This window comes from Schistocerca gregaria, chromosome 2 (assembly GCF_023897955.1).
Source record: "Schistocerca gregaria isolate iqSchGreg1 chromosome 2, iqSchGreg1.2, whole genome shotgun sequence".
NCBI lineage: Eukaryota > Metazoa > Arthropoda > Insecta > Orthoptera > Acrididae > Schistocerca > Schistocerca gregaria.
The window spans coordinates 389,334,314-389,360,270 of record NC_064921.1 but is presented as its reverse complement, the minus strand read 5'-3'; the positions used below and the strand labels follow the sequence as shown (position 1 = coordinate 389,360,270).

General features: G+C 38.3%; 1 protein-coding gene across 21 annotated transcripts in view; it reads left to right on the top strand.

Moving 5' to 3' along the window:
* LOC126321101 (zinc finger CCCH domain-containing protein 13-like) overlaps positions 1-25,957 on the top strand; it is a 229,314-nt gene that overhangs the window by 132,140 nt on the left and 71,217 nt on the right. For all 21 annotated transcript variants that reach the window (XM_049994147.1, XM_049994156.1, XM_049994170.1 and 18 more), the window contains exons 10-11: positions 9,962-10,091; positions 11,268-11,453. In XM_049994147.1, the coding sequence (XP_049850104.1) occupies positions 9,962-10,091; positions 11,268-11,453 (316 nt within the window). The remainder of the gene's footprint in view (positions 1-9,961; positions 10,092-11,267; positions 11,454-25,957) is intronic.

Genomic DNA, 25,957 nt, shown 5'->3' with positions numbered 1-25,957 from the left:
CAACCTAACAAACCACCTTCCTAGATATCGACCTCCACCTTGGAGATGGCTACATCAGTACCTCTGTCCATATTAAACCTACTAACCACCACCAATACCTCCACTTTCACAGCTGCCATCCATTCCATACCAAGAAGTCCATTTCGTACAGCCTAGCCACCCATGGTTGTCACATCTGCAGTGACGAGCAGTCCCTCTCAAAATATACCGAGGGTCTCAATGAAGCCTTCACTGACCGTAATTATCCTCCCATCCTTGTACAAAAACAAATCTTTCGTGCCTTATCTTTCCAGTCTCCCAAAGTCCCACAGTCCGGTCACAGAGGAGCATTCCCTTCCTAACTCAGTACCATTCGGGATTGGAGCAACTGAATTACATTCTCCGCCAAGGTTTTGATTACCTCTCGTTGTGCCCTGAAAAGAGAAATGTCCTGCCCGCTATTCTTCCCACCCCTCCTACCATGGTATTCCACTGTCCACTGAACCTACACAATATACTTGTCCATCTTTACACAACCCCTGCTCCCAATCCCTTACCTCATGGCACATACCCCTGTAGTAGACCTTGATGCAAGACCTGTCCCATACATCCTACCACCACCTACTCCAGTCCGGTCACTAACATCACCTATCCCATCAAAGGCAGGGCTACCTGTGAAACCAATCATGTGATTTACAAGCTAAGCTGCAACCACTGTGCTGCATTCTATGTGGGCATGACAACCAACAAGCTGTCTGTCCATATGAATGGCCACTGGCAAACTGTGGCCCAAAAGCAAGTGGACCACCCTGTTGCTGAACACACTACCAAACATGATATCCCTCATCTCAATGACTGCTTCACAGCATGTGCCAGATGATCTTTCCCACCAACATCAGCTTTTCTTAATTGCGCAGGTGGGAACTTTCCCTGCAATACATCCTACGTTTCCATAACCATCCTGGCCTCAACCTTCGTTAGTCGCTGTCCTCAGCCATCCAGCCCCCTCCCTGTTCCCATTCCAGCATCACACAGCCGTCAATGCACCGCCACACCCAGTCTTTTAATTTCTTTTCCTTTCCGCTACTTACCCCCTCCCCCTCTGCACCATCTCTCCGGCTCTCCATCTAAACTGCAACACTTCACTGTCTGCCACTCCCACCATACTATCCCTCACCCTCCCCGTCCCAGCCTCCTCCTTACCCCCACCCAGTCGCCACTCCCATCATGCACTGGCGCTTCTGCTGCTCGCAGTGTGGTTTCAGTTCTCTGAGACTGCAGACATGTGTGCAAGTTGCGTTGGCATGAGTGTGTTTGTGTGCGCATGTGTGTATGTATGTCTACTGCTGACAAAGGCCTTTATGGCCGAAAGCTAAAATTGTATGAATCATTTTGTTGTACCTTTCGCGACTCAGCATCTCTGCTATATGGTGAGTAGCAACTTTCCTTCATATATATAGACACACTTCACTGTTGTTTCTTGTTAACAATATCAGCTTATTCCCAAGAATAAGCACTTTTCACTCAGTTAATACTCGTCTGAAATCCTTCATTTATCATCTGCTTTTGACCCTTGGCAAACTCTTCTTATGATGTCCGTGACTATTAAGAAGCACTGGTGAGAGCACACTTTGTTACCAAACCATTCAGTTCCTTGTAAACCATTCTGATTTTTTTGCCAACTATTATAACATAATTCAGGCATTTTTCGTGCATGTTTCTCATTCCCAGTTGCATTTCTTTTGACAATTCCAGTCTATTCAGACCTTGCCACATCTCTTCCCTTCTAACAGTGTTGTAAGCCTTTTGATATGTATGAATGCAACTGTAATGTCTTTTGCAAATCCCCATTTCTTTTCTTCAACCTGTCTGGCTGTAAATATGGTATCTATAGTTAATCTTGCAGGTCAAAATCCTTGTTGTTGTTCTCTTGATTGTGGTTCTATATTATTCGTGATTTTCTGTAAAATTATCTTTTCATAAATCTTCATGCCATGGCACAGTAGCGCTATTCCTCTGTAATTCTCACAGGGCGCCTTGTTACTCTTCTTAAGGATAGGTACAATAATTGCTTTTGTCCAATCATCAGGGATGTATCCATGCGCCCATGTTGTTGTTGTTGTTGTTGTTGTGGTGTTCAGTACAAAAACTGTTTTGATGCAGCTGTCCATGGTGCTCTATCCTATGCGAGCCTCTTCATCTCTGAATAACTGCTGCAACCTACATCTTTCTGAATCTGCTTACTGTATTCATCTCTTGGTCTCCCTCTATAGTTTTTACCCCCCACACTTCCTTCGAATAATAAATTGATGATCCCGTGATGTCTCAGAATGTGTCCTGTCAACTGATCCCTTCTTTTGGTGAAGTTGTGCCACAAATTTCTTGTCTCCCCAAGTCTATTCAATACTTCCTCATTAATTACATGATTGACCCATGTAATTTTCAGCATCCTTTTGTAGCACCACATTTTGAAAGCTTCTATTCTCTTTTTTTGTAAACTGTTGTCTTCCGTGTTCCACTTTCCTACAAGGCCACGTTCCAGACAAATATCTTTAGAAAATTTCCTAACACTTAAATCTATATTCAATGTTAACATATTTCTCTTCTTCAGAAATGCTTTTATTTCCATGGCCAATCTACATTTTATATCCTCTCTATTTCGGCCATCATCAGTTATTTTGCTGCACAAATAGCAAAACTCGTCTACTACTATAAGTGTCTTGTTTCCTAATCTGATTCGCATTGCATCTCCTGATTTAATTTGACTTCGTGGCATTATCCTTGTTTTGCTTTTGCTGATGTTAATCTTATATCCTCCTTTCAAAACACTGTCCATTCTGTTCAACCACTCTTCTGAGTCCTTTGCTGTCTCTGACAGAAGTAAAATGTCATCGGCAAACCTCAAAGTTTTTATTTTTTCTCTCTGAACTTTAATACCTACTCCAAATATTTCTTTGGTTTCCTTTATTGCTTGTTCGATATACAGATTGAAAAACATAAGGGTAGGCTAAAGCTCTGTCTCACTCGTTTCTCAATCACTATTTCCCTTTCATGCCACTCTGTCTGGTTTCTGTACAAGTTGTAAATAGCCTTTCACTCCCTGTGTTTTACACCTCCTACCTTCAGAATTTCAAAGAATGTATTCCAGTCAGCATTGTCAAAAGCATTCTCTAAGTCTACAAATTCTATAAATGTAGGTTGACTTTTCCTCAACCTATCTTCTATGATAAGTTGTAGGCTCACTGTTGCCTAGTGTTTTGCTACAGTTCTCCAGAATCCATACTGATCTTGATATGCTTCTACTAGTTTTTCCATGCTTCTGTAAAGAATTCGTGTTAGTATCTTGCAACCATGGTTTATTAAACTGATAGTTCAGTAATTTTCACACTTGTCAGCTACTGGTTTCTTCGGAATTGGAATAATACTTCTTGCACACCAAGTGGAAGAGTTCTGGCATGATGTCATCTACTCCCAGGGCCTTATTTTGACTAAGCTCTTTCAGACCTTAAACAAATTCTTCTAGCAGCATAATATTTCCCAATCTCTTCTTCATCTACGTTCACTTACCTTTCTATAATATTGCTTTCAAGTTCATCTCAGTGTGTAGGCCTTCCATGTTCTCCTTCGACCTTTCAGCTTTCCCTTCTTTGCTTAGGGCTGGTTTACTGTGTGAGCTCCTGACATTTATACTGCTGCTTCTCTTTTTCCCCAAAGGCTTCTTTAATTTTCCTGTAGGCAGTATCTATCTTTCCACTTGTGAAATATGCTTCTGAATCTATACATTTGCCCTCTAGCCCATTCCTGTTTAGCAGTTTTGCACTTCCTGTCAATCTCTCTCTCTCTCTGTTTTTTTATGTTTGTTTCCCTTTCACCTGTTTGTTATGCTGGGTTTTAAAATTTTCTCATTTTATCAGTTAAATTTAATATCTCTTGCGGTGTCCAAGGATTTCTACTTGGCCTTGTCTTCTTACCTATTGGATCTTCTGCTGCCTTAACTATTTCATCTCTTAAAGCTACCCATTCTTCTTCTACTATATTCCTTTCTCCTGCTTTTTTCCCACCCTCAATCATTCCTTAATGTTCCCTCTGAAACTCCCAATAACATCTGGTTCTTTCAATGTATTCAGGTCCATCTCTTTAATTTCATAACTTTCTGCAAGTTCTTCATTTTTACTCTACAGTTCATAACCAGTAAATTGTGTGTGAATCCACATTTGCTCATGGTAATGTCTTACAATTTAAAATCTGGTTCTGAAATCTCTGTCTTACCATGGTATAATCAATATGAATCCTTCTAGTGTTCCAGGTCTCTTCCATGTACACAACCTTCTTTCATGATTCTTAAACGAAGTGTTAGCTATTATTAAATTATGCTGTGTGCAAAATTCAACTTGGTGGCTCCCTCTTTCATTCCTTTCCCTAGTCCATATTCACCTACTGTTTTTCCTTCTCTTCCTTTTCCTATTATGAAATTCCAGTCCCCAGTCACAATGAAATTTTCAACTCCTTTAACTACCTGTATAACTTCTTTTATCTCATAGTGCATTTCTTCAATCTCTTCATCATCTGCGGAGATAGCTGGCTTGTAAACTTGTGTTAATGTGGTAGGCATGGGCTTTGTGTCTCTCTTGGCAACAATAATGCATTCACTACAATGTGCATAGTAGCTTACCCCATTCCTATTTTCTACTCATTATTAAACCCACTCCTGCGTTACCCCTGTTGGACCTTGTATTTATAACCCTGTATTCACCTGCCCAAAGCCCTGTTCCTCCTGCCATTGAACTTCACTAATTCCCACAGTGTCTAACTTCAACCTATTCATTTCCCTTTTTAAATTTTCTAACCTACCTTCCAGATTCCACAGTCTGATCCGTAGAATGCTAGTTTTGTATCTCCTGATGACGACATCCTAATGGGTACTCCCTGACCGGAGATCGGAATGGAGAACTATTTTACCTCCAGAACATTTTACCCAAAAGGATGCCATAATCATTTTAACCATACAGTAGAGGTCTATGTCCTTTGGAAGAAATTACGGTTGTAGTATCCCCTTGCTCTCGGGCATTCGCAGTACCAACACAGAAAGGCTGTTTTGGTTGATGTTACAAGGTCAGATCAGTCAGTTATCCAGACTGTTGCCCCTGCAACTACCGAAAAGACTGCTGGCCCTCTTTAGGAACCATATGTTTGTCTGGTCTCTCAACAGATACCTCTGTGTAGTGGTTGTACTTACAATATAGCTATCTGTATCGCTGAAGCTCGCAAGCCACCCGACTGATAGCAGGGTCTGTGTTTCTTGGAGAGGCCATGTGTCTGTACTATTATCATAATTCTATACAACCACTGAATTCCGGTGGGCCTCGCGGCTTTGATCATTTCCAATGTGATTTCATCCACATTAGGAGCTTTGCCATTTCTCATTTCTAATACGGCGTTCTCTACATCCAACATTTCCAGATCTTCTCTTACTAATTCCCGTGTAATGGTATGCTTTCTTTTTTCGCCCTCTGTCTCACTATGTGTATTTATTTCAGCTTGTCCTTCAAATAGTTTTTGGAGGTATTCTTTCCATACTTTCAAAATTTCTTTTTCCTTTCATATGGGTTTTCCTCCTTTGTTGATGGCTTTTGAAGTCTTTTCTTTTTGCTTCACCCTATTACTTAATATGCAATATAATAGCTTCTTTTGAGCCTTAAAATTCTCTTCCATTTTTTGTGTGAATTTTGCCTCACATTCAGTATGATAAATCTGTTCACTAACATTCCAATAATAGAAACCACTGATATTTTAAAAATAACCTATTTAAACATAGAAACAATGGGGTAGCCACTACTGCTGAAATTACCAAGTTACTACAATTAATCTTGTCTTTCAATTACTTCAAATGGCAATGAAATATATTCACAAAGAGATGACATCACCACAGACAGTTGTATTGCTAGCACACTGGCAGATATTTTTTTAAATCATATAGAGAAATTGCTCTTTGAAGAATGTATTAACGCTGCTAGTAAGACTTTTTTATAAGAGGTATGTTGATGATACCCTTGTTCACTTTAACAACAAGATTGCTGAAATCGAGAATAAGTTATTACGGTTCAACAGTATAAATCAAAATATTGCTTTTACTATGGAACTGGAAAAATAATGTTCTGTTAATTTGTTTTCGTTAGACAATAAATGAGTGACAGTGGCACCTATAAATTCGGAATATACTGGAAACTAACCTGCATTGAAATAATAACCCATAAAAGCACCACAGTTTAGCCACCCGGAGATATTTAAGAAAGCCTGTATTCAGTCCCCAACAGAATCGTTAAGCCTTCCTTTAGGTCGAAACGAAATTTTCATTTATATGTACTAAAACATGTAGTAACTCATAATGACTGCAGTGCTGATTTTCTAAGCAAAATGCATATCATAAAAATACTGAACAAGAACAACAAATTAGATAAAGAAATCTCGTTGACATGAGAAGCAGGCAAAAGCAGGAGAGTGGATTGCTTTGCCTTTTGTAATGCTCGATTAGATAAAATAACCTATAATTTTTGTAAAACTAACTTGCGAGTTGTATTCCGCATATACAACAAAGTGGGGAAATATGTCACGTCATCCACGAGAGCCATGTATATGATCAGAAATTTACAAAATCAGAATGTGAAAGTTTCCATGAGGGGGGGGGGGGGGGGGGGGGGGTAAATGGTAGACATTTTTCTGCTAGATTCAGAGACCGCACCAACATAGCCAAGAATTGTATATCCTCATATAGTCTACATCCGTGAAATTACTATTGTGCCACCAGCAGTGTTCAAAAAGTACTGCATAGTATGGATAAAGGTAACTAATGGTCACTTTAGAAGACATTGAGCTTTATAGTTCCTGCCAAGAGCAACTGGAAAATGCACTCATTGAAGAAGCGGGCCTCAGGAAAAAGAAATTTTTAGAATGTTTTTTTAGGCATGTAACCCCCTGTTGTGATGTACCTGGGTCAGCCAAGGTTACAGTAGATAAAATGGAGCACCATGATTGATAGTGTACTGATTAATAGTTTATCTTTGATGTATGTACATCTTATGCTGTTATCTTTGCCCTACATTGCCTGATTTTAAACCTGCATGTTAGTAACGAATCTACTTGTGCCATTAATGACAACCAATGACTATAAATTGTTTTTACTCTATTTCTGTGACAGTGTAACATCAAATGTTGTAACTGTGTGAATGTTAATCAATTGCAAAAATTGGTTGTTTATACTGTTAATTTCAAATGATGTTTTTCTTGATAAGTTCTATTATGTCTTTGTAGGCGCTTAAAAAGGCACAAATGCTGAAATAAAATGGTACAGCTAAAAGAAAACATGAAGTAATTTATTAAAAAAATTATAGAAGCTATTACAAGAAGCAAATGGATTCACAGTGTTGTGAGAACACTTTTTTGAAAAAGTTAAATCTCTTTTCTACTGTGTGTGCATAAAAAATTCTTCCTATTTTTCATCCTATAAATTCTCCCTGAATAATGTAAATAAATCAGCATTTAGAGTTCTGTGAAATTGTTTTCCTTCTTCATTAATCATGACCAATGGGGATGGTTTACTGCTGATATTTTATCACTATGGTCAGATAAACAATTTATCGTGAGGCTAACATCTCCATGAAATACATTTGGCTTTAGAAATAAATTTCCACTGAGTGTTGCATTGTGTTCTCGTGTTCTTGTTGGGAATGATACTGCAAGGATCAAATCAAATTTGGATATGAGTAAGCCTAGGCGCTGTCTGAGATGAAATTAAAATTAGTATTAAAATCTCCACATATACTCACTTCCTAATAATCTGTACTAAGTTTTGTTAATACCCTTTCTAACTGAATAATTAAATTTAAAATGTTTCCTGTTAGGGACTTACAGAATGTTAGAATTATTATCTTGTATGTTTACAAGTCTATCACTAAAGTGTAACACACAAAATGCTGTTAAGTGTGATTCTCATACAGATCTGTGGAACTATACAGTCACTTTCCCTACAGTAATGTGATACAAGACTGTACTCAGCTACACACGTCTGCCCAATTTCTGTAACTTTGCTCTGATGTCCTGAAACTGCATCCAGTGACATTTTTAGAGGTATAGAACGAAATATGTTAATTAGTGTAAGGTTGTGAGTGGCTGCCATATTGTGTAGCTCTTCACTAATAATTTGAGAATTATGTGTGAGGTCTGAAAAAAATTAATAATAATGATGATGATGATAATAATAATAATGCTCTCTTGCCACTACTGGAACACACCTGAAAGTTACCTTCTTGGAATGACCTGCATGTGTGTCACTTACATTCCATGTTATCACATCTCAAAACAGGATACTTTCTGTGATATCTCTAATCTTGGAAACAACCATAAGTTGGAAGGAGCTATGTCTTGGACAATAAAGGAGTTTTACAGACAAAAAGCATTCCATTTTTTGTGAAGAAATTATAGATCCTGTTCAACTTTTTAATAGTGCTTTTTTCATGGTTCTTCCTTTGTGTATTTGTGATACATAATTTCACGGCCATTGAAGAAATCATCACATTGTCTGCTTGATTTTTCTTCACATGCATCACCCTTGTTTGGATTTTGTGGGTGGGGAATGCTTCCATGTCATGAATGAAGTTATTATAGTGTTGAGAAACTTGAGATATGTGTTGGTGGCGTCCAACTTGACCCATGACACATCAAAATTAGTTTTTTTGGATTATGCCAACATTGGGCTAGGCAGGGACTTCAGACATTCTGTACATGTTCGTGTCCTCTGATAAAGTTGAATGCATGGAATTTTGCTAGTCTTTCATAGAGTCAGACAGGACCTCCCATTATCGGATTCAGCACCATCTCATCAGTAGTTGCACTGTGAGTTGTTTGTGATAAACAAAATTAGTAGCCTCTCTCCATTGATGTACAGACAGCCATTTTGAACCACTCCATTACTTGTGTTTCACCAGTTCCATTACCTACCAAGCCTTGCAAGGTGGTTTTCTTTGACAATCAGCAAGCTGTTGTTGAAATATCAATGCTCTACACATTCATTCATCTCAGATGAACTAAAAATCTGCTGAATACATTGCACAGCAAATTGCCAACTGCAAGCAATCAGTGAATGACTCACATGGTAGTGGTGCAAAATTCAGGCTTCCTTATTGAAGGCCCCTCACTTAGCAGGGGAAGGTGCCATTAGTAGTTATCTGGCTCACCTTATGAAGGCCCCTCACTTAGCAGGGGAAGGTGCCATTAGTAGTTATCTGGCTCAGTCCTTTATTTTCAGAAAACACCTAATCAAAAATAAAAAGCTTTCAGTTGGTAGCAATGCTTTGCTTTAATGGAAAAGCTTCAACTGCTCAGTTGAAAATTCAACATGTCAGGGACATGGCTTAAAACTTTCAAAACCACAAGACATGTGCACGCTTTCAAATACATAATATTTCATTTGCTAGGAACAAGTAGTGGAAATATATGTTTGTAACCTTCTTCAGTTTAAGATATAAATATTTTACTCATAGTATTGGGAAAGTGAAAAGCAAATTCAGCTGTATAATGGACAGGCCATTTGCATTTAAACATACTTGCATACAGAATTACATATCACAATACTACTATACCATTGTTACATTGTGTGGCAGTATTTATGGTATTGTATATTAATATTACAATATTGAAGACAATGAAACTGAAAGCATATGTGGTACAGTATCTTTGTATCTGCACTACAGGTGAGTTAGAATAATACAGGGGAAAAATGTTGTTTGTACTCCTTTGTCTGATTTTGTTCAAACATGACATTGTATCCCCCCACCTTCTCTCTCATGGATATATTGTTCAAGCAATGAACAAAATAATGAATAATGTGGGTTGGAAGATAAAAAAAAAGTGTAACAGGCCAGACAACTCTCCTCCCTTGCAAAATTGTCTGCTGTACTAATACTAATACCTAATATGATATTTGCAGGCCGTGATGACAGATCACGTTATGGTGAAGGTCTAGAAAGAGGCCGTTATGAGGAAGGGGCAGCCACAAGAGATGATAGATTAGTAGACAGGCGTCTGGATCAACGAGGTTATGGGGAAGAACGTCGAGGGTATGTAAAATATATCACATTTTTTTCTGTTTTGAGTAATTTGTGGGAATGAATTCAGAAGTTTTGTGCAGTTAATTGAGAACAGAAAAGCAAAAAGCACTGTTTTTGTCTTTCTCTTGCTATTTTTAAAAAAACTGTGTATATCTCATTTTATGAAGAAATTAAACAATGGTAAATCTAGGATGGAATGTAACAATTTAGTGAAGAGGAATGTTGCTACTTACCATATAGCAGAGATGCTATGTCACAGATAGGCACAACAAAAGGCTCTCACAATTAAAGCTTTGGGCCATTTGCCTTCATCAACAATAGACGACACACACACACACACACACACACACAGTAACTGAAACCATAGAAAAATGAGTGTGGTTTCAGTTGCCTTAAACCATAAAACAATGAGAGTGGTTTCAGTTCCTGAGACTGTAGTCACGTGTGCAAGTTGCATTTGCGTGAGTGTGTTGTTTATGAAGAATTTAATATATTGGCTTTTGTTGCAGTTTACATACAAATTATTTTGTAGTCTGTTACTGCCTTAACATTCTTAAAACATTTCCATCTCTGTTTTCTTTGACCTGAGTGATCTTTGTGTTTAGTTGATTCTTATCTTCTATCTTCTTGTGGATTCTTATCTGCTTTAAGATTTTATAATATCTATCACATAAAAAGATATTTCCCCTTTACTAACACAATAAAATCTAGTTAGGTGGGAGACTGATTGGAAGAATGGTTAAATTGTGACTTCATTTTTAACTTGTGTTAATGGGAATTTTTCCTCTATTTCAGATAATTGTATTAATTTCAGTGAAGGATGTTGGTACTACTTAACAGAAAAACTGTTTGTTTCAATATTTTTGATTTTGTGTCCAACTTTTACAAATGTTTCAGCTCCTCCTTTTTCTGTGTTAATTATACATGAAAATGATCCCTTTGGTTACAGTGTGTTCAGAGAGGGACAGAATATTTGTCACTTAAGAGTTTTCCTCATCTTCTAGGCATACAATAAGCCTTGTGTTTCAACCAAGGTTGAGTACATCCGTAATTGAAGGCAAACATATCTCATAATGAACATCACACTGTATGACACATAGTGTTGCAATGCACTATTTTGCCGAACTGTATACTCTTGGAGAATGAACCATCATTTGTTTTATGAGGACTTTTATTTGTAAATAGGCGGCGTGACACAGGTTTAGATACTCTGCGTGGCCGGGAGCTATGGGAAGGACCACGTACTGATCGTGATCTGCTATACGAGCGAGATGACCCGCGACCTACTGGCCCAACAATAAAGGGACGTGACTGGGATGCACCAAGGGACTATACTGAGGGACGAAGGGAATGGGACGGCCGAGGTGGAAGGTGAGTCACAAAAATTAATTTTGTTATGGTAATTTATTTAAAGCTTTCTGGAATATATTAAATGTACTTGTCCTTTTTTTTTTAGTTAGTTAGGATAGCTACATTTTTGCAGTGCAATTAATATATCTTTAAAATTTGTTCTGATATTAGTGGTCAGTTCTTGATTGGCATAACTCATTCATAATTTCAATTTACATCTGCATACTCTGCAAACTATTGTGAAGTGCTTGGTAGAGGGTACTTAATTATGTACCACATGTTAGGATTTCTTCCCAGTGCAGTCACATATGGATGCTGGAAGAATGACTGCTGAAATGTTTATGTGGCTGCTGTAACAAGTCTAATTTTATCTTTGCAGTCCTTATGGAAGCATTATGAAGGAAGCTGAAATATATTTCTAGATTCTTCACATAACACTGGATTTTATAACTTTGTATGTAGGCTTTTGTGGGATAATTGGTGTCAATCTTCAAGTGTCTGCCATTTCAAGTTTATCAGCGTTTCCATGGTTTTCTTGTGTTAGTCTGACAAACTTGTCATCATTTGTGCTACTCTTCTTTCTATATTTTCAATATCCTCTTGTTAGTCTTATTTGATATGGGTCCTACACAATTTTACAATATTCTAAGGTGCAATACACAACTGTTTTGTAGGCAGTTTCCTTTCTAGACTAACTACATTTTTCCAGTTATCCTGCCAGTGAACTGAAGTCTGCCACTTGCTTTATGTATGACTGTGTCCATGTGATCATTGTATTTCATATGCCTTCCAGCTGTTACGCCCATACATTTGCCTTGAATATTCCAGTTGTAGCTCATTCATATTATAGCAATAGGGTACTATTTTCTTTGTAGACAGAGATAATAAGATCCATATAAGTCACCCAGCATTTTTTTAAAATCTTCGTCATAAATTTTACTTTTGATATGCTCTATGTAAATAAATCAAATGAGTTGCTGAGCAGTGGGCAGGCGCTGGGAACTCCTGACAATTCGTGGCTCAGCTCTTTTCCTGTATGTAGTTAATAGTGATGTACCCTTATATAGTAATGTATTCTGTCTTGGTTCTTCCATTTATATATATATATATATTTTCTGCCAATAAACAATTTAAGATTTACTGTATGATTTTAGTTCAGCTTGCTGCTGGTACTGATTGAGGGATGTTTATTGGATATAAATTTTGGGTGTTAAATTTTGATATAGTTATTCAATGCTCTCATTACTAAACTGACATTAACTACAATGAGCACCATGTGTTTACTATATATAATTTTAATAGTATTGTCTGTTGGTACCTCATGCAGAAGGTGAAGTGCTGGTTGATCTTTAGACTGATGTCACAAGGGCTATAGCACCAAGGAGTTCAGTTTAGGCCTTTATTTTACAAAGGATTGCCGTACAGAGTTGTGCAAAATTAATGACAGTAACTAAATTGCTGGCATACTGTAAAGTAGCTGTTAGAGTACAGCACATGGCTGTGTTTTTCTCTCATCTGTTCACAGGTGGGAAAACACACACATTACCAGGAGAGGAAAGGGGGGGGGGGGGGGGGGGAATTTATTGTATTATCCAACAAAGCAACTGGTTACCTGGCCAGGGTGGTAGTACCAAGGAGAGGCAGCAACTGCATATGCTCTGGTATCCTTACAAGTGGATGTTGTCCCATGATACATATCTGTATTTCAACGCCTTGCATAGCACAACCAATAAATATAGGTGTGCACTTCGGCATGACAATACTGTTTGGTCAATATCATTTTACCAGCATTTATTCACAGAGTAATATTTATGAATCCATGTTATGTTTAAATAAATCACTGACCACTTTCATTCTTATGCCTCATAAAAATCTAATATAATTTCCCTTTTTTAAGACTATGTCATCTTGTTTGTACATGTTAACTTGTCTATTGAAATACAGTTTAAAAACTAATTTCACATTGAGAACAATTACATTGGTAGTTTGAAGAAGGGAATGAATCCAAAACCTCCTTTTGTGATGTAATACAGATAACTGTCTCTCATTTTTAATTTTGTCTTAACCAGCCCATTGTATGAGATTCTCTACATTGAGCTCCCTCATATCTCACTACCTTGGAAAGGTGAATTGTATCATCCTACAGAACATTCCACGATATTAAAAACTGAGGATTTGTACCCCTCTTCAAACTGATTATGGTGTACGCATTAAAAATTTATATTATAGCATCAGAAATAGTTATATTTTCACAAAACATTCATGATAGAACATATACATAAACATTTACTCAAAGGTTTTGAAATCATTATCAAAAAATTTTACTCTGAAAATCATGTCCTATACTTTCACCATCCCCTGCAGTTGCTAGTGTTGCTCTCATCAGCACCTCCTCATGTAATTGTCAGTACTCAAAACAAAAGTATATAACTGTCTTTCATATGACCTGAATCTTCTTGTCTTGTTTTGGGATTTTCCCATACACCATATCAGTTGGTATGTGGGGCACTACTATGTTGCCCTTTTGCAGAGCAGGAAAGTGTTTTTCACTGCAGCTTCAATGAACTCACAAGGGAATTGCCCAATCCGACAAGTTGACACCCGTCTGGAAATTATTAGTACAGGAAGCATACACCGAAAGAAACTCAGTGTTAGAATTTTAGCTGCTGAGTCATACTGCTAGTATTAAAAAATCCACCAAATTTGTAGCTCCCCAAGTGAGCGGTGACTTGTGAAATGTACAGCTTTGCCGTATCTGTAGCAGACAGCACATGCACAATGTGGCAAGCCCATGTCCTTGGTTGGTGGCACAATAGTAAACAGGTAACATGGCACAAAGCGGTTGTAATTTGTAAAATGAATTTAAGTTTCCATTGATAATTTCTCTGGCACAGTCATTCACTGTTTCTATTCACTTGAATGTACAGCTTATATTCATAATAACTTCATAATAATTGGCAGTTGTCTTTGCGGTATCACTAAGTGTTAACAATGGAGGTTAATTGAATTAATTTTCTTTGTGATTTCTTGGTGTATGCTTGCTAATAGCATCTCTGTTGGTGAAGGCTCCAGAGTTCCACAGTAATGAGGAATCCAATTTCTGTTTCCAACCGAAAAGAAATGAAATAGAAAGAATGTGACACAGTCGAAATCACCTACTTCTGAAGACGTACATGTGTATTTTTTATTAGTTAATTTCATGGACATTCATTCCAGTGACATTTCATTAGAAACTGTGTAAACAGTGAAGAAAGAGGAAATAACACAGACAATCCTGTTGATTGTGGTTTGAACAATGATTGTTGTGTTAATTAAAGTCTACAACAAAAATAGAATACCTATCAAGCCCAAAGAAAAAATATACTGTAATAGCTTTCAGTGAGAGAGAAAAAGCCTGTAAATGTTTTGGTTAAATGAAGGAGGGAGAAAATGCTTAAACTTAAGCAGTGTGCAAAACTAGTTTCATTTTGTAAAATCTGTATGTGAATGTGAATTGTGTAAATGGAAGAAACATTCACAAGAAGTACCAAATGTGCTCCAAAGTGAAAATCGTGGAAGTGTGAAAGAAAAAATATTCGAAAGATTTAAACTGCTCATGAGAGTCACTGCACCATTATCAAGGGAGATCGATGAGACTGGGTGCTCTAAATTGCAAGGGAGATGAATATTACTGATTTCTAGGCTTCTTCGAACTGTTTAAACAGATTCAGGAAATTATATGGAAAGAGGAGTCCAAAAATTATGAATTTTGCCTCAGTTAATCGTTTAGAGGAGATTTCATTAATAGATACTGTAGAAAAATTTGTAGCCGATGTGAAGAAGAAGCTTCTTATTATCCCATAAAAGCTATATATAAAGTTAATTGGTCAGGTTTCATGCAAACCACACTTTATCATTTCAAGCGAAAAAACACGGGGTGGTTTGTGCAGTCTGTGAGTAGTATGACACATGTGTATACAGTGACGTTAGTGATTCTTATCAGTGGATTGCTGTTTTCACAGATTTATCTCTGTCTTCATGAACATCAGAACAAATTGGGACCAAAATTAAAAAAAAAGGACTGTTTACTTGCAAAAGTCTTGTAATCAATGTAGCAAAATCTGGAAAAAATAGAAGAGAATAGCTTTCAGTGCTACATCTGAAACATCTTCTTACCTTGCGCGGAAAATAATTAATTACTTTTGCAGGACTTTTGGCTGGGACATGATGATACCTCTTGAGGAGGATGGCGAAAAGACTGTTAATGTAATTTGGATTCCATCCGGAGCTAACAATGTGATTTGACCTCTTGATTAAAAAAAAAAGTTTCAATAGTGTAAAGCATTTTTTAGAAAATTTTCAGACGGTATAATTTCCTATAACTCTTTATTATTTCAGGATTATCAGCAGAACAGTATTGTTTAACAGCAGTTATTTCTTCATGGAAGAGGATGTAGATGAAGATGGAAGGGGAAATATGATACTGCGTGAAGAATTTGATAGAGCACTGAAAGACCTAAGTCGAAACAAGGCCCCGGGAGTAGACAACATTCCATTAGAACTACTGACAGCCTTGGGAGAGCCAGTCCTGACAAAACTCTACCATCTGGTGAGCAAAATGTATGAGACAGGCGAAATACCCTCAGACTTCAAGAAGATTATAATAATTCCAATCCCAAAGAAAGCAGGCGTTGACAGATGTGAAAATTACAGAACTATCAGTTTAACAAGTCACGGCTGTAAAATAGTAACGCGAATTCTGTACAGACGAATGGAAAAACTGGTAGAAGCCGACCTCGGGTAAGATCAGTTGGGATTCCGTAGAAATATGGGAACACGTGAGGCCTTACTGACCCTACGACTTATCTTAGAAGCTAGATTAAGAAAAGGCAAACCTACGTTTCTAGCATTTGTAGACTTGGAGAAAGCTTTTGGCAATGTTGACTGGAATGATCTCTTTCAAATTCTGAAGGTGGCAGGGGTAAAATACAGGGAGCGGAAGGCTATTTACAATTTGTATAAAACCAGATGGCAGTTATAAGAGTCGAGGGACATGAAAGGGAAGCAGTGGTTGGGAAGGGAGTGAGACAGGGTTGTAGCCTCTCCCCAATGTTATTCAATCTGTATATTGAGCAAGCAGTAAAGGAAACAAAAGAAAAATTTGGAGTAGGTATTAAAATCCATGGAGAAGAAATAAAAACTTTAAGGTTCGCCGACGACATTGTAATTCTGTCAGAGACAGCAAAGGACTTAGAAGAGCAGTTGAACGAAATGGACAGTGTCTTGAGGTAACTGATGATGGTCGAAGTAGAGAGGATATAAAATGTAGACTGGCAATGGCAAGGAAAGCGTTTCTGAGGAAGAGAAATTTGTTAACATCGAGTATTGATTTAAGTGTCAGGAAGTCGTTTCTGAAAGTATTTGTATGGAGTGAAGCCATGTATGGAAGTGAAACATGGTTGGTAAATAGTTTGGACAAGAAGAGAATAGAAGCCTTTGAAATGTGGTGCTACAGAAGAATGCTGAAGATTAGATGGGTAGATCACATAACTAATGATGAAGTATTGAATAAGATTGGGGAGAAGAGGAGTTTGTGTGCACAACTTGACAAGCAGAAGGGATCAGTTGGTAGGACATGTTCTGAGGCATCAAGGGATCACCAATTTAGTATCGGAGGGCAGTGTGGAGGGTAAAAATCGTAGAGGGAGACCAAGAGATGAATACACTAAACAGATTCAGCAGGATGTAGGCTGCAGTACATATTGGGAGATGAAGAAGCTTGTACAGAATAGAGTAGCATGGAGAGCTGCATCAAACCAGTCTCAGGACTGAAGACCACAACAACAACAACATTTCTTCATTGTCAGTTTGCATCAGCACATTTTACAAATTTGACCGAGTGTGCCCTGCATGCAGCACAGTATGCAGAGCAATAGATGTGACCATTTCATATTCCATTACAATTCTGCCTAAATAAAACTAGCAATTTCTGTGAAAGCCTGAATGCGCTATTTTTTCTTATATCAAGTATGTCTGGTGTAATGAAAATGTTTGTTTTCATCATCCAATAGACACTTCTCATTTTTGTGACAACTACAGCAGATAAACAAGGAACTGTTTCTTTGTTAGCAAAATATTCATCATTCACAAATTATGATAACAACTGTGCTACAGGAAGTGTTATAAAATATTTAACGGCTACAAATTAAGATCCCTGTTGATGGAACACATCTGTAATAGGTAACATCATACACAGCTTTGACTTTCTTTGCCCTGCTAGTTATTTGTGTAAGAATTGCATCTAGAACAGTTTAGGTACCAATATGAACTGCAGGTTATTCAAAAAAGTAGTGATTTGAGGCATTTTTGGTTTGGTTTAAGTGCTGGAAAATTCATGTGTGTGCATTTCGAACTTCACGCTATGTGGCACTATTTTCTTTTGTCACAGCTGTGCCTCCTTATTTGCTACATCCTCCTAGAAGAGCTGCATCTGCTTATTTTCCAGTTCAGACAAACGGGTTGTGCGGAGTGCTGTCATAAGTGGTTCTTCATACATCAAAAATGAGTAATTTTAACATTTTTTTTGATAATATGGTGTCCTTAACAGCAAAAGTTTTGACAGTGCATTTCATTCAGTGTATTCTTCCTGTGTTAAAATTCTCAGGGTAGGTTTCAGTGTGTCAATTTGGACCATTCTTTTGTCAAATGCTTTTCAATAACATTTAGGTAAGAACTATTTTAACTGCATGTATTTCTTAATCAAAATTGAGAACTTTTCCAGATACTTTGTAATCTTCCTGTAGAACTTGGGCCATTGGTTGTTTAATATTTAGGATGCTTTCAGCAGATATTTAAGTAGCATTGATATCTTCCTTGAGGATTGAATCAAATCATTGCATTGTTGCGTTGTTTAAATTATGTCTAGTCATCTGATTTTCCTTCTTGTAGTCCTATAATTGTGATTACGTCACAGAAAGTACTGACTGATAAATCTTTGTAAATTACCCAGTACCAACCAAAGCAAGGAGTCAAGTGCACTAAAATGTTGTTGCGGTTTTGACTTCTGGAGGCATCATTGAAAAGGTGAACTTCTTTAAACTTAGGGTCCATGTTGCATATTTTCAACCACAGCATGCAACATACTTCGTCAGTCCACATTTATCTTCTTCTGCATAAACATAGAAATTAGCAGAATCTTCTTACATATCATGTATGGAGAATACATATGACCAGAGTTTACTCAGATAGAACATTTCCTGAACAGGTAATTTTGGTAAAAGAAGGTTTTGCATCTAGTCAAATACAAGCGCTCCAACCTTCGAGACATTATACAGTGCCCTTAAGACACCTACTATGCAGCTGGCTCAGAAGAATATAAATATAGATATAGATCTTCTCCCAACCTTAAAGATCAACCAGTATGTTAGCTACATTTTGTACTCGGTAATGTATAACCTAATATGCACAGAATGGAAATTCCTTTTGATCCTTGTTTTTCATTGCAAAGTATTTGAATTATGTACAGTGGGGTACTTAATTTCAAAATATTGCAATAACTTTGACCACCACCATACACAGTTCATTACAAAGCTGACTAATGACATGAGGCAACGAGTAAAATCAAAGTTTGTACCAAATAGTTTATTTATAATCATTTGAGAAAGATTGTAGGTCAGCCAGTGGGCATGTGACATTCTTACATGGGGAGAAGCGCTGACGTTATCATAGAAAACACGAGAAGCTCCTTGCAGGGAAGTAGGCCAGCATTTGATGAAGCCTGTGTGGGAGCTGTTGCAAGAGCTGGAAAGTAAGCTTACAATGAATCTTACTCTGTCTTAGATGGGCTTTACCACTTGCTGCACTATATTTGACTCCCACAACAATAGAAATGTGGGCTGTTTCAAGAAGCCTAACCCCACATGCAATGTTTAATTGTGGTATGTCTTTCCTGACAATTTCAGTGAGTTCTTTAGTCGCAGCTGTCTACAGATTTGGAGTGACATCAGGAATTTTTATGTGTCTCTTAGTATTCCAGCCCCACAATCACATATTAGTAAATTTGAAGTCCCAGTTTCTGTCCGGTGTGCAAATACAAAAGCCGCTATAGGTTTGATTTTCTTTTTTTTTTCTTCTTTTCATTGCAGCCAAAAACACAATCAAATTTCTGCCAAATTGATTGAAGATTTCAACTTCGCCTCTGTCATTAATGTGTAGTCACATTGGTTCACATTGCACTGAATTATGTCCATGGTGTTAATTATGCCAATAATATTTACTCAGATGCACATTTTAGCCGATTCCTCGAGCATTACAAAGCATTAAGTGAGGGTAGCAGTAACATGCAGTGTCTGTTCATGCAATTGCTTTAATTGATTACAAGTAACTCAATTTGTCAAAATTTGTCTAATTATATTGACCCTGTCTTTTAACTTTTAACCGCAAATGCAGATGTACCCATGAATAGCACCATTCATGCATGTGTTTACCTTCAAAGTAGCTATTGCTGTTGTGACTTTACATAATGGTTTTTCCACTGAGTAGTTTCCTTAACCAGCATTCCATCCAACCAAAACAATTACAACTTTACCTGAAGTTGCTCACATCTTTGGTAGACTATGCATGGCTTCTTTGAAAAGAATAGCTCAATAATGTCAGTAGGGTTGAACTGCACACATCTGCTTTCATGCCCAGGGGTGATCTTGCTGCAAATAATAACCTGTCATTGCGATCCTGCTGTCAGATAAGCTATGCATTGAATAGAATTGTGGATTAACAAATATTAAATAAAAAATGCTTGAAGAATTAATAAAAAGGGTTTTATTCTTATGTTAGTAATTGATGTGGATGGCATCAGAGAATTCTGTTGACTAATCTTTATTCAAGAAAGTATATCTCAGATAAAAGGAAAGTGGTCATATGCTAACCAGTTACACTACAGACAGAATGATAACCTTATTAAATGCAATAAAGTTGTATTGGGAGCATTGCGAGAATGGTATCAGAATCCCTAAGCTAAATAGTCATCAAAGACATGCAAAAAACAAAGTACATTTCATGATCACAACATATGAAACATTCACCAGCTCAAAATAATTCAGAGTTCAGAATGAGGAGTTACCTATTAACACATGAGAGATAACGAGTATGTACTCATACTGTGTCTGGTCTCAATTCCATAGTGCAAGTGGAAAGATAAAGTACTGCACTGGAACGCATGCAGATCTCACAAGAGTTAGAGGCCCTCCAAAAGTTAATGTATTGTAGCCAACATACACTGCCCAGAATCTATCTCCCACAAGCCAAATAACACACGTCACCACAGACAGGCCTGCCTTCCACTAGATCACGTAAAGTTCTAATCCCACCATTGAGCAGGCCACTTGAAAAGAGCCTCTCTCCACTTGACGCCAGCAGTTCTCTGCCATTGTTCCTGCTGTATGGTCTGAAGACTATCCCCAACAAAAATACATTGTTCCTATGTTTTACAGACATGATTTTAACTCAACTTGACCACTTTCTGCACTAAACTAATATAATACAACAGTATTTAAATAAAAGACATGTTATAAACATTCGGCCACACTCAGACCATTTACAATAAACATAAATAAAAGTCTGTTCATAAACAAATAAGCCAGCATTCTTGCACAAGTGCTCTCACATTAAATATTGTTTAACTGTTATTTATGCCTGCTTATAGAAGGGTCTTATGACTCACTTGGAAAGATTGGTGTCAGCTAACACATATGATTGACCACTTCCTAAATTACCATGATTTTGAGTTATCAACTGTAATTATATTTAAATAAAGTTATTGGCAAAATAGTAACTTATTCCTTAAATAACTATACAGTAAGACAGGATATGAGGTATTCTCGCTGCATTCAGCTACTGTGATAATGTGCAGGATGTGATGAGCTGCAAAAATTTGCACAGTGAAAAGGATATAAAAAAATAATAAATCAATAAATAAAATAGTTACAGGTACATGGATTTCAGGGATGGTAGCTATACTGCAACATTATGTTCAAAGATGTTGTGTGCTGAAATGGCATGAAGCATTCAATTAATTCAAAGGTTCATTGTGAAAATATTTAGTTACTGTAAAATGTTAAATTCTGTAATTGTTTAAGATATTGAAAATATTATTCTTCCATTGAGTGCGCTTCATTTTTCTGACATCAGAATTTTTCAGACTTGCTTTATTATTTAACTGCGATTTACTGTAGAATTTCCAGGAGTTGTAAGAAGCCATCTTTGGGATTGTCTTACACTCTGCTATTGCTAGTGCATTTTGTGTCCTCCTGTGTGAGCAACAGCTGTCCATATGCTTTGGAGTTTACCCATTTGTTGCTATGCACTCCCTGCCTAAGTACTCAGCCCATCAAGTAACAGTTATTTGGCTGACCCGGCCTTGCTGCACTCTCAGCCTTGGAGCTGCTGGCTTAATATGCAGCTGTATAAAACAAATTTTCGTTTCCTATTACCAATTTTAGGTGGCTGAATAACTTATCTACATATACGTAACATAATGCTGTGAATATAAACCACCTCCCCCCTCTCCCACCTTTCAGAGTGGGACCGTCCATGTTTGCACTAGCATAGGGCCATCTCAAAAAATACAGCTGTCACCCCTGCTTAAGTTAAGTAATTTAAATTGAGCAGTTCACAGGATGTGGTTCTATGACATTGTGTGTAAGTCTGGGTGAACACAGTGCTTGAAGAAAGAGCGAGTTGAAAGCAGAAGGAAAAACTGCCATGGGGGGGAAAAATCTTTGAATGGTCAGGATCGGTTGTAAGAGTAGTTAATGGACTTCCTTGCTACAGATAATGCAATGGTAGGGTTTGTTAGTAGTGGGTACATGCAGCTGGATACCAGTGTCATTACCTCTGTTGATACCAGTGTCATTACCTCTGTTTGCCATAAAGATGTCAGTCCAAATCACCGCAACAGAACAGACCATTGCTTTGAAAAGCCCCTCTGCTGCAAACTGTCACTGTGTCAGTGGCACTGCAGCAATCACTATTTTGGCCCCGTTTCTACTTGTGTGTTGTTCCAGATGGACTGCGCCGTGGCTCAGCTGGCATGGCTCAGCCTCCCAGCACCTCAGGCAATTGCTTAATTTACCAAAGGATGTTGTTGCAGGTGTCGTCCATCTCGCCAGGCTACTTCTATTGGATGTTTGTTGGTGTTTAAGCCACCCATAGCGAGGCAGCTGTGGTGGCCAGAATCTTTTTCTTCATCATTTGCCTGAAAGGCCAGTCAGCAAAAGGTGAATGCAGATGTCTTCTGTTCGTTGACGCTCTCGCCTTCATCACGCTCTGGGGATGGGGCACTGATAGAGGCAGTGTCTTCTGCTTCAGTATGATGATGGTGTTCTGTTGCCACACACAGTTGCAGTGGCTGTAGGCGGACCTCTTCTGTCTCCGCAGCCAGGGTGGCCCTGAAAGTAACGCTCTCTGCCACTGTTGCGACTTTAAAGACTGCCGTAGCCTTATCAGTGACATCGCACAATGTGGCATTCATCATGCCTTTACTTCATCTTCTCATGCTCGGGCAGCGTTTCCCATCCACCCGCTTGTGGCTGATCCCCCCTCTCACCATTGATGGTGGTAATTTACAGTCAGGGGTAACTGCTGCTGATTCTTCTGTCAGCTGTGCCAGAAATCAGTGTGTTGGAAGGCGTCATTTCCTCTTCACTGGTGTGACATTGTGGCTGAAGCCGCCTCGTTGCTGTCGGTCTAGTTACAGCTCGAGAAATCTGGGCAGCCTTGCCAATTGGCAATATGGGACCCACCACAATCGGTGCACATTGGAGTTTATTTTTTCCTTATATCACAGGTGCAGCTGTTATGCTCACCTAAACACCTCTTGCACCTCATAGCATAGGGGCAGTGCTTTGCCACGTGTCTATCTACCTGGCACCTGAAGCTCTAGGACTCAGGATCCAGGCTTTGGGGAGGGAGAGCTACCACTTGACAGGGAAGCCCAGGAGCTTCCTTAGCCTGAAAATGTCACCAGTGTTGGCTGCCATTTGCACGATGACAGTAGACAGTGGTGGCATCTTCTTATTCATGTTTACTACATACCAGAAGCCAGCACAGACAGGCCCTTCCATGACTTGCTTTTATATTGCAAATCCAAGGCAGCTTTCAGAGGAGCACCTTGGTTGCCTTCTTTCAATGATTTAGTGGCATCCTCTTCTTCACAAACTACTACTACAATATGGGCAGCAACGATTCCCTTGAGTGCCCTGAAGTCAGTCATGCTGTCTGCATGCAACTTGAATGTGGCATCAGATTAAACAGACCCAACACCAAACTTGTGCTCGCAGCAGTTGTCCGTGCTGTTGTACAGCTTTGTCCAACCTGTACCTCTGCACTGGATGTAGAGAGAAGGAACTGATGTACTATGATCATCGTCTGATTCTGTCGATCATCGAGGTTGCTGAGGATCATGACTGATGGCCCCCTTCGCTGAGCCAGTTTTCCTTTGTTCAGCTCGTCTGCCCATGCTGTCATGGAACAAGTGACAAACTTTGCTAGTGTCATGAGAATCACACAACAACGATCTGCTAATGTAGTGGCACAGCATGCAACAGCAGTGCTGCACTAGCTATGGCTGCTCAGAACTCTAGACATAAAAATGGTAAATGGTAGCGTATGAGCTGAATAACATGAGCTGAATATGTTTTTTAATTGTCAAGCTGTTAACCGTTTTGCAACTGGGTGTCAGATATCGGGTTTGGGGATCGGGGTCAATGATACTGGTATGATGTATCCTCCACCGTACACTGTGCGCTCCCTGCAGAGTACATTTTGGAATGATGTAAATCTGGATGGGGAGAGCAAAACATTAGTTTCTGCTGTTTTTAGTCAGACAAAAAAATTAAGTGTGGCATGAAAGAACAGCTTGTCATTTGCAGTCTCATATTCAGGATTAACTGATGTCTTATAGTTGGAGCCTGGGGAATGTCACAGAGACTTCTGTGGTTTTGGATATGGATTTATTGATCTGTGCTGATTGCCGGGCAGCAAAAGACTATTGTATACTTTAAGAAGACTCTCAGCCTGATGAGTGACAGTAATAGCTGTGTTGATAGAAATTGAATGGTCTCCATCGGTACTGACAGCTGTCTCGGCACAGCCAGCCTGATCAACTTTAACTAGTAGATAGTACTGTGTTAATTATACTTGTATACTTGTAAACAAAAGCACATGTCCCATGCTGACTTAAAGATCACAGAATTGTTAAATGTAATTGAGTCACAAATGGTTTAAATATATTTATATTTTCAATGAAGAGATGCTCTTTCCACACAGTATTTAAAGCCAACATTGGTAGTGACTTTAAACAAATAATAATAATCATCATAATCTTCTACATGATCTGACATTTAACAGGCTCTGTTGACTAAAGGCTTCCTCCAGCCTCTTCAGACATTGCTATTATATTACAAATCTGTAGCAATATTGATCCAGGTTACCCTGCATACTTTCTCATGTCATCTATCTACTTTGCATTATGTCGTTTCTACCTTTTCTTATGTCTTGGAATCTAGTAACGAACATCCTTCGTCCTTCAACCAGTAATTTACCTGGTTACAAGTCCCGCCCGCCTCCCTTTCATTGCCATTACTGTCATAGTTACATATCCAATTCTAGTGAATAAACTGATTTGTTTGTTTCTTTTCCTGTCCTGCACAATAATTTTCTACATGCAGCCCTCCATTGGTAACTGAGCACATGTATTGTTTTGTTATTTTTCTCATTTGTAACTGCCAAAAGTCCACTTTGGAAACTCTTATTTGGTTTTCCAAAAGAGCTCCAGGATGCTTTAATTTTCTGTCCATCTAGCTGCTGTCGTCATGTCTGTAAATAAAAAAATACTCATCAACTGATTCTATGATTTCATTGTTCATTTGTGCTAAATTCTTTTTATTTGTTGATTACAAATTAATTGTTGAAGTTTATCTGCACTTGGGGCAAAGAGTAAGGGTAATTTGCAAATACCTCCCGAGCTTCAGAGACTACTACACAAAAACTACAAGACAACAGCAGAATGACACATATAAATGGATAGAACATCTCTGGAAGTTTCAGTTTGTAATATGCAAAATGATGTAGTTGTAGAGGGCACAGCCCTGTCAGAAAATGTAGACAAATCATTGGCTCCATATTGTGGCATTAAATTAGTTTGTGCCTGCAGATATACATCCCAACAAACAGATGTCCAGAGCAGGCTGCAGTCATGCCTTCTCATGCAGAAAGAGTCAGGGACTTCAATTAAGTGCAAGCACGAATTGACGTTTGCGACTTCACAAATGGTGCTATGTTGAGCATGTGTAATGTGAGCTAAACACTTGGAGAGCTGCTCTATGCACTATTGTTGTTTTGGTCTTCAGTCTGAAGACTGATTTGGTGCTGCTACCCATTCTGGTCCACCACAAGCAAGCCGGCATTCAAGCATTGTTCTTCCTCTACAATTTTTACCTGTCACGCTTCCTTCCATTACCAAACTATTTCTTGATGCCTCAGGATGTGCT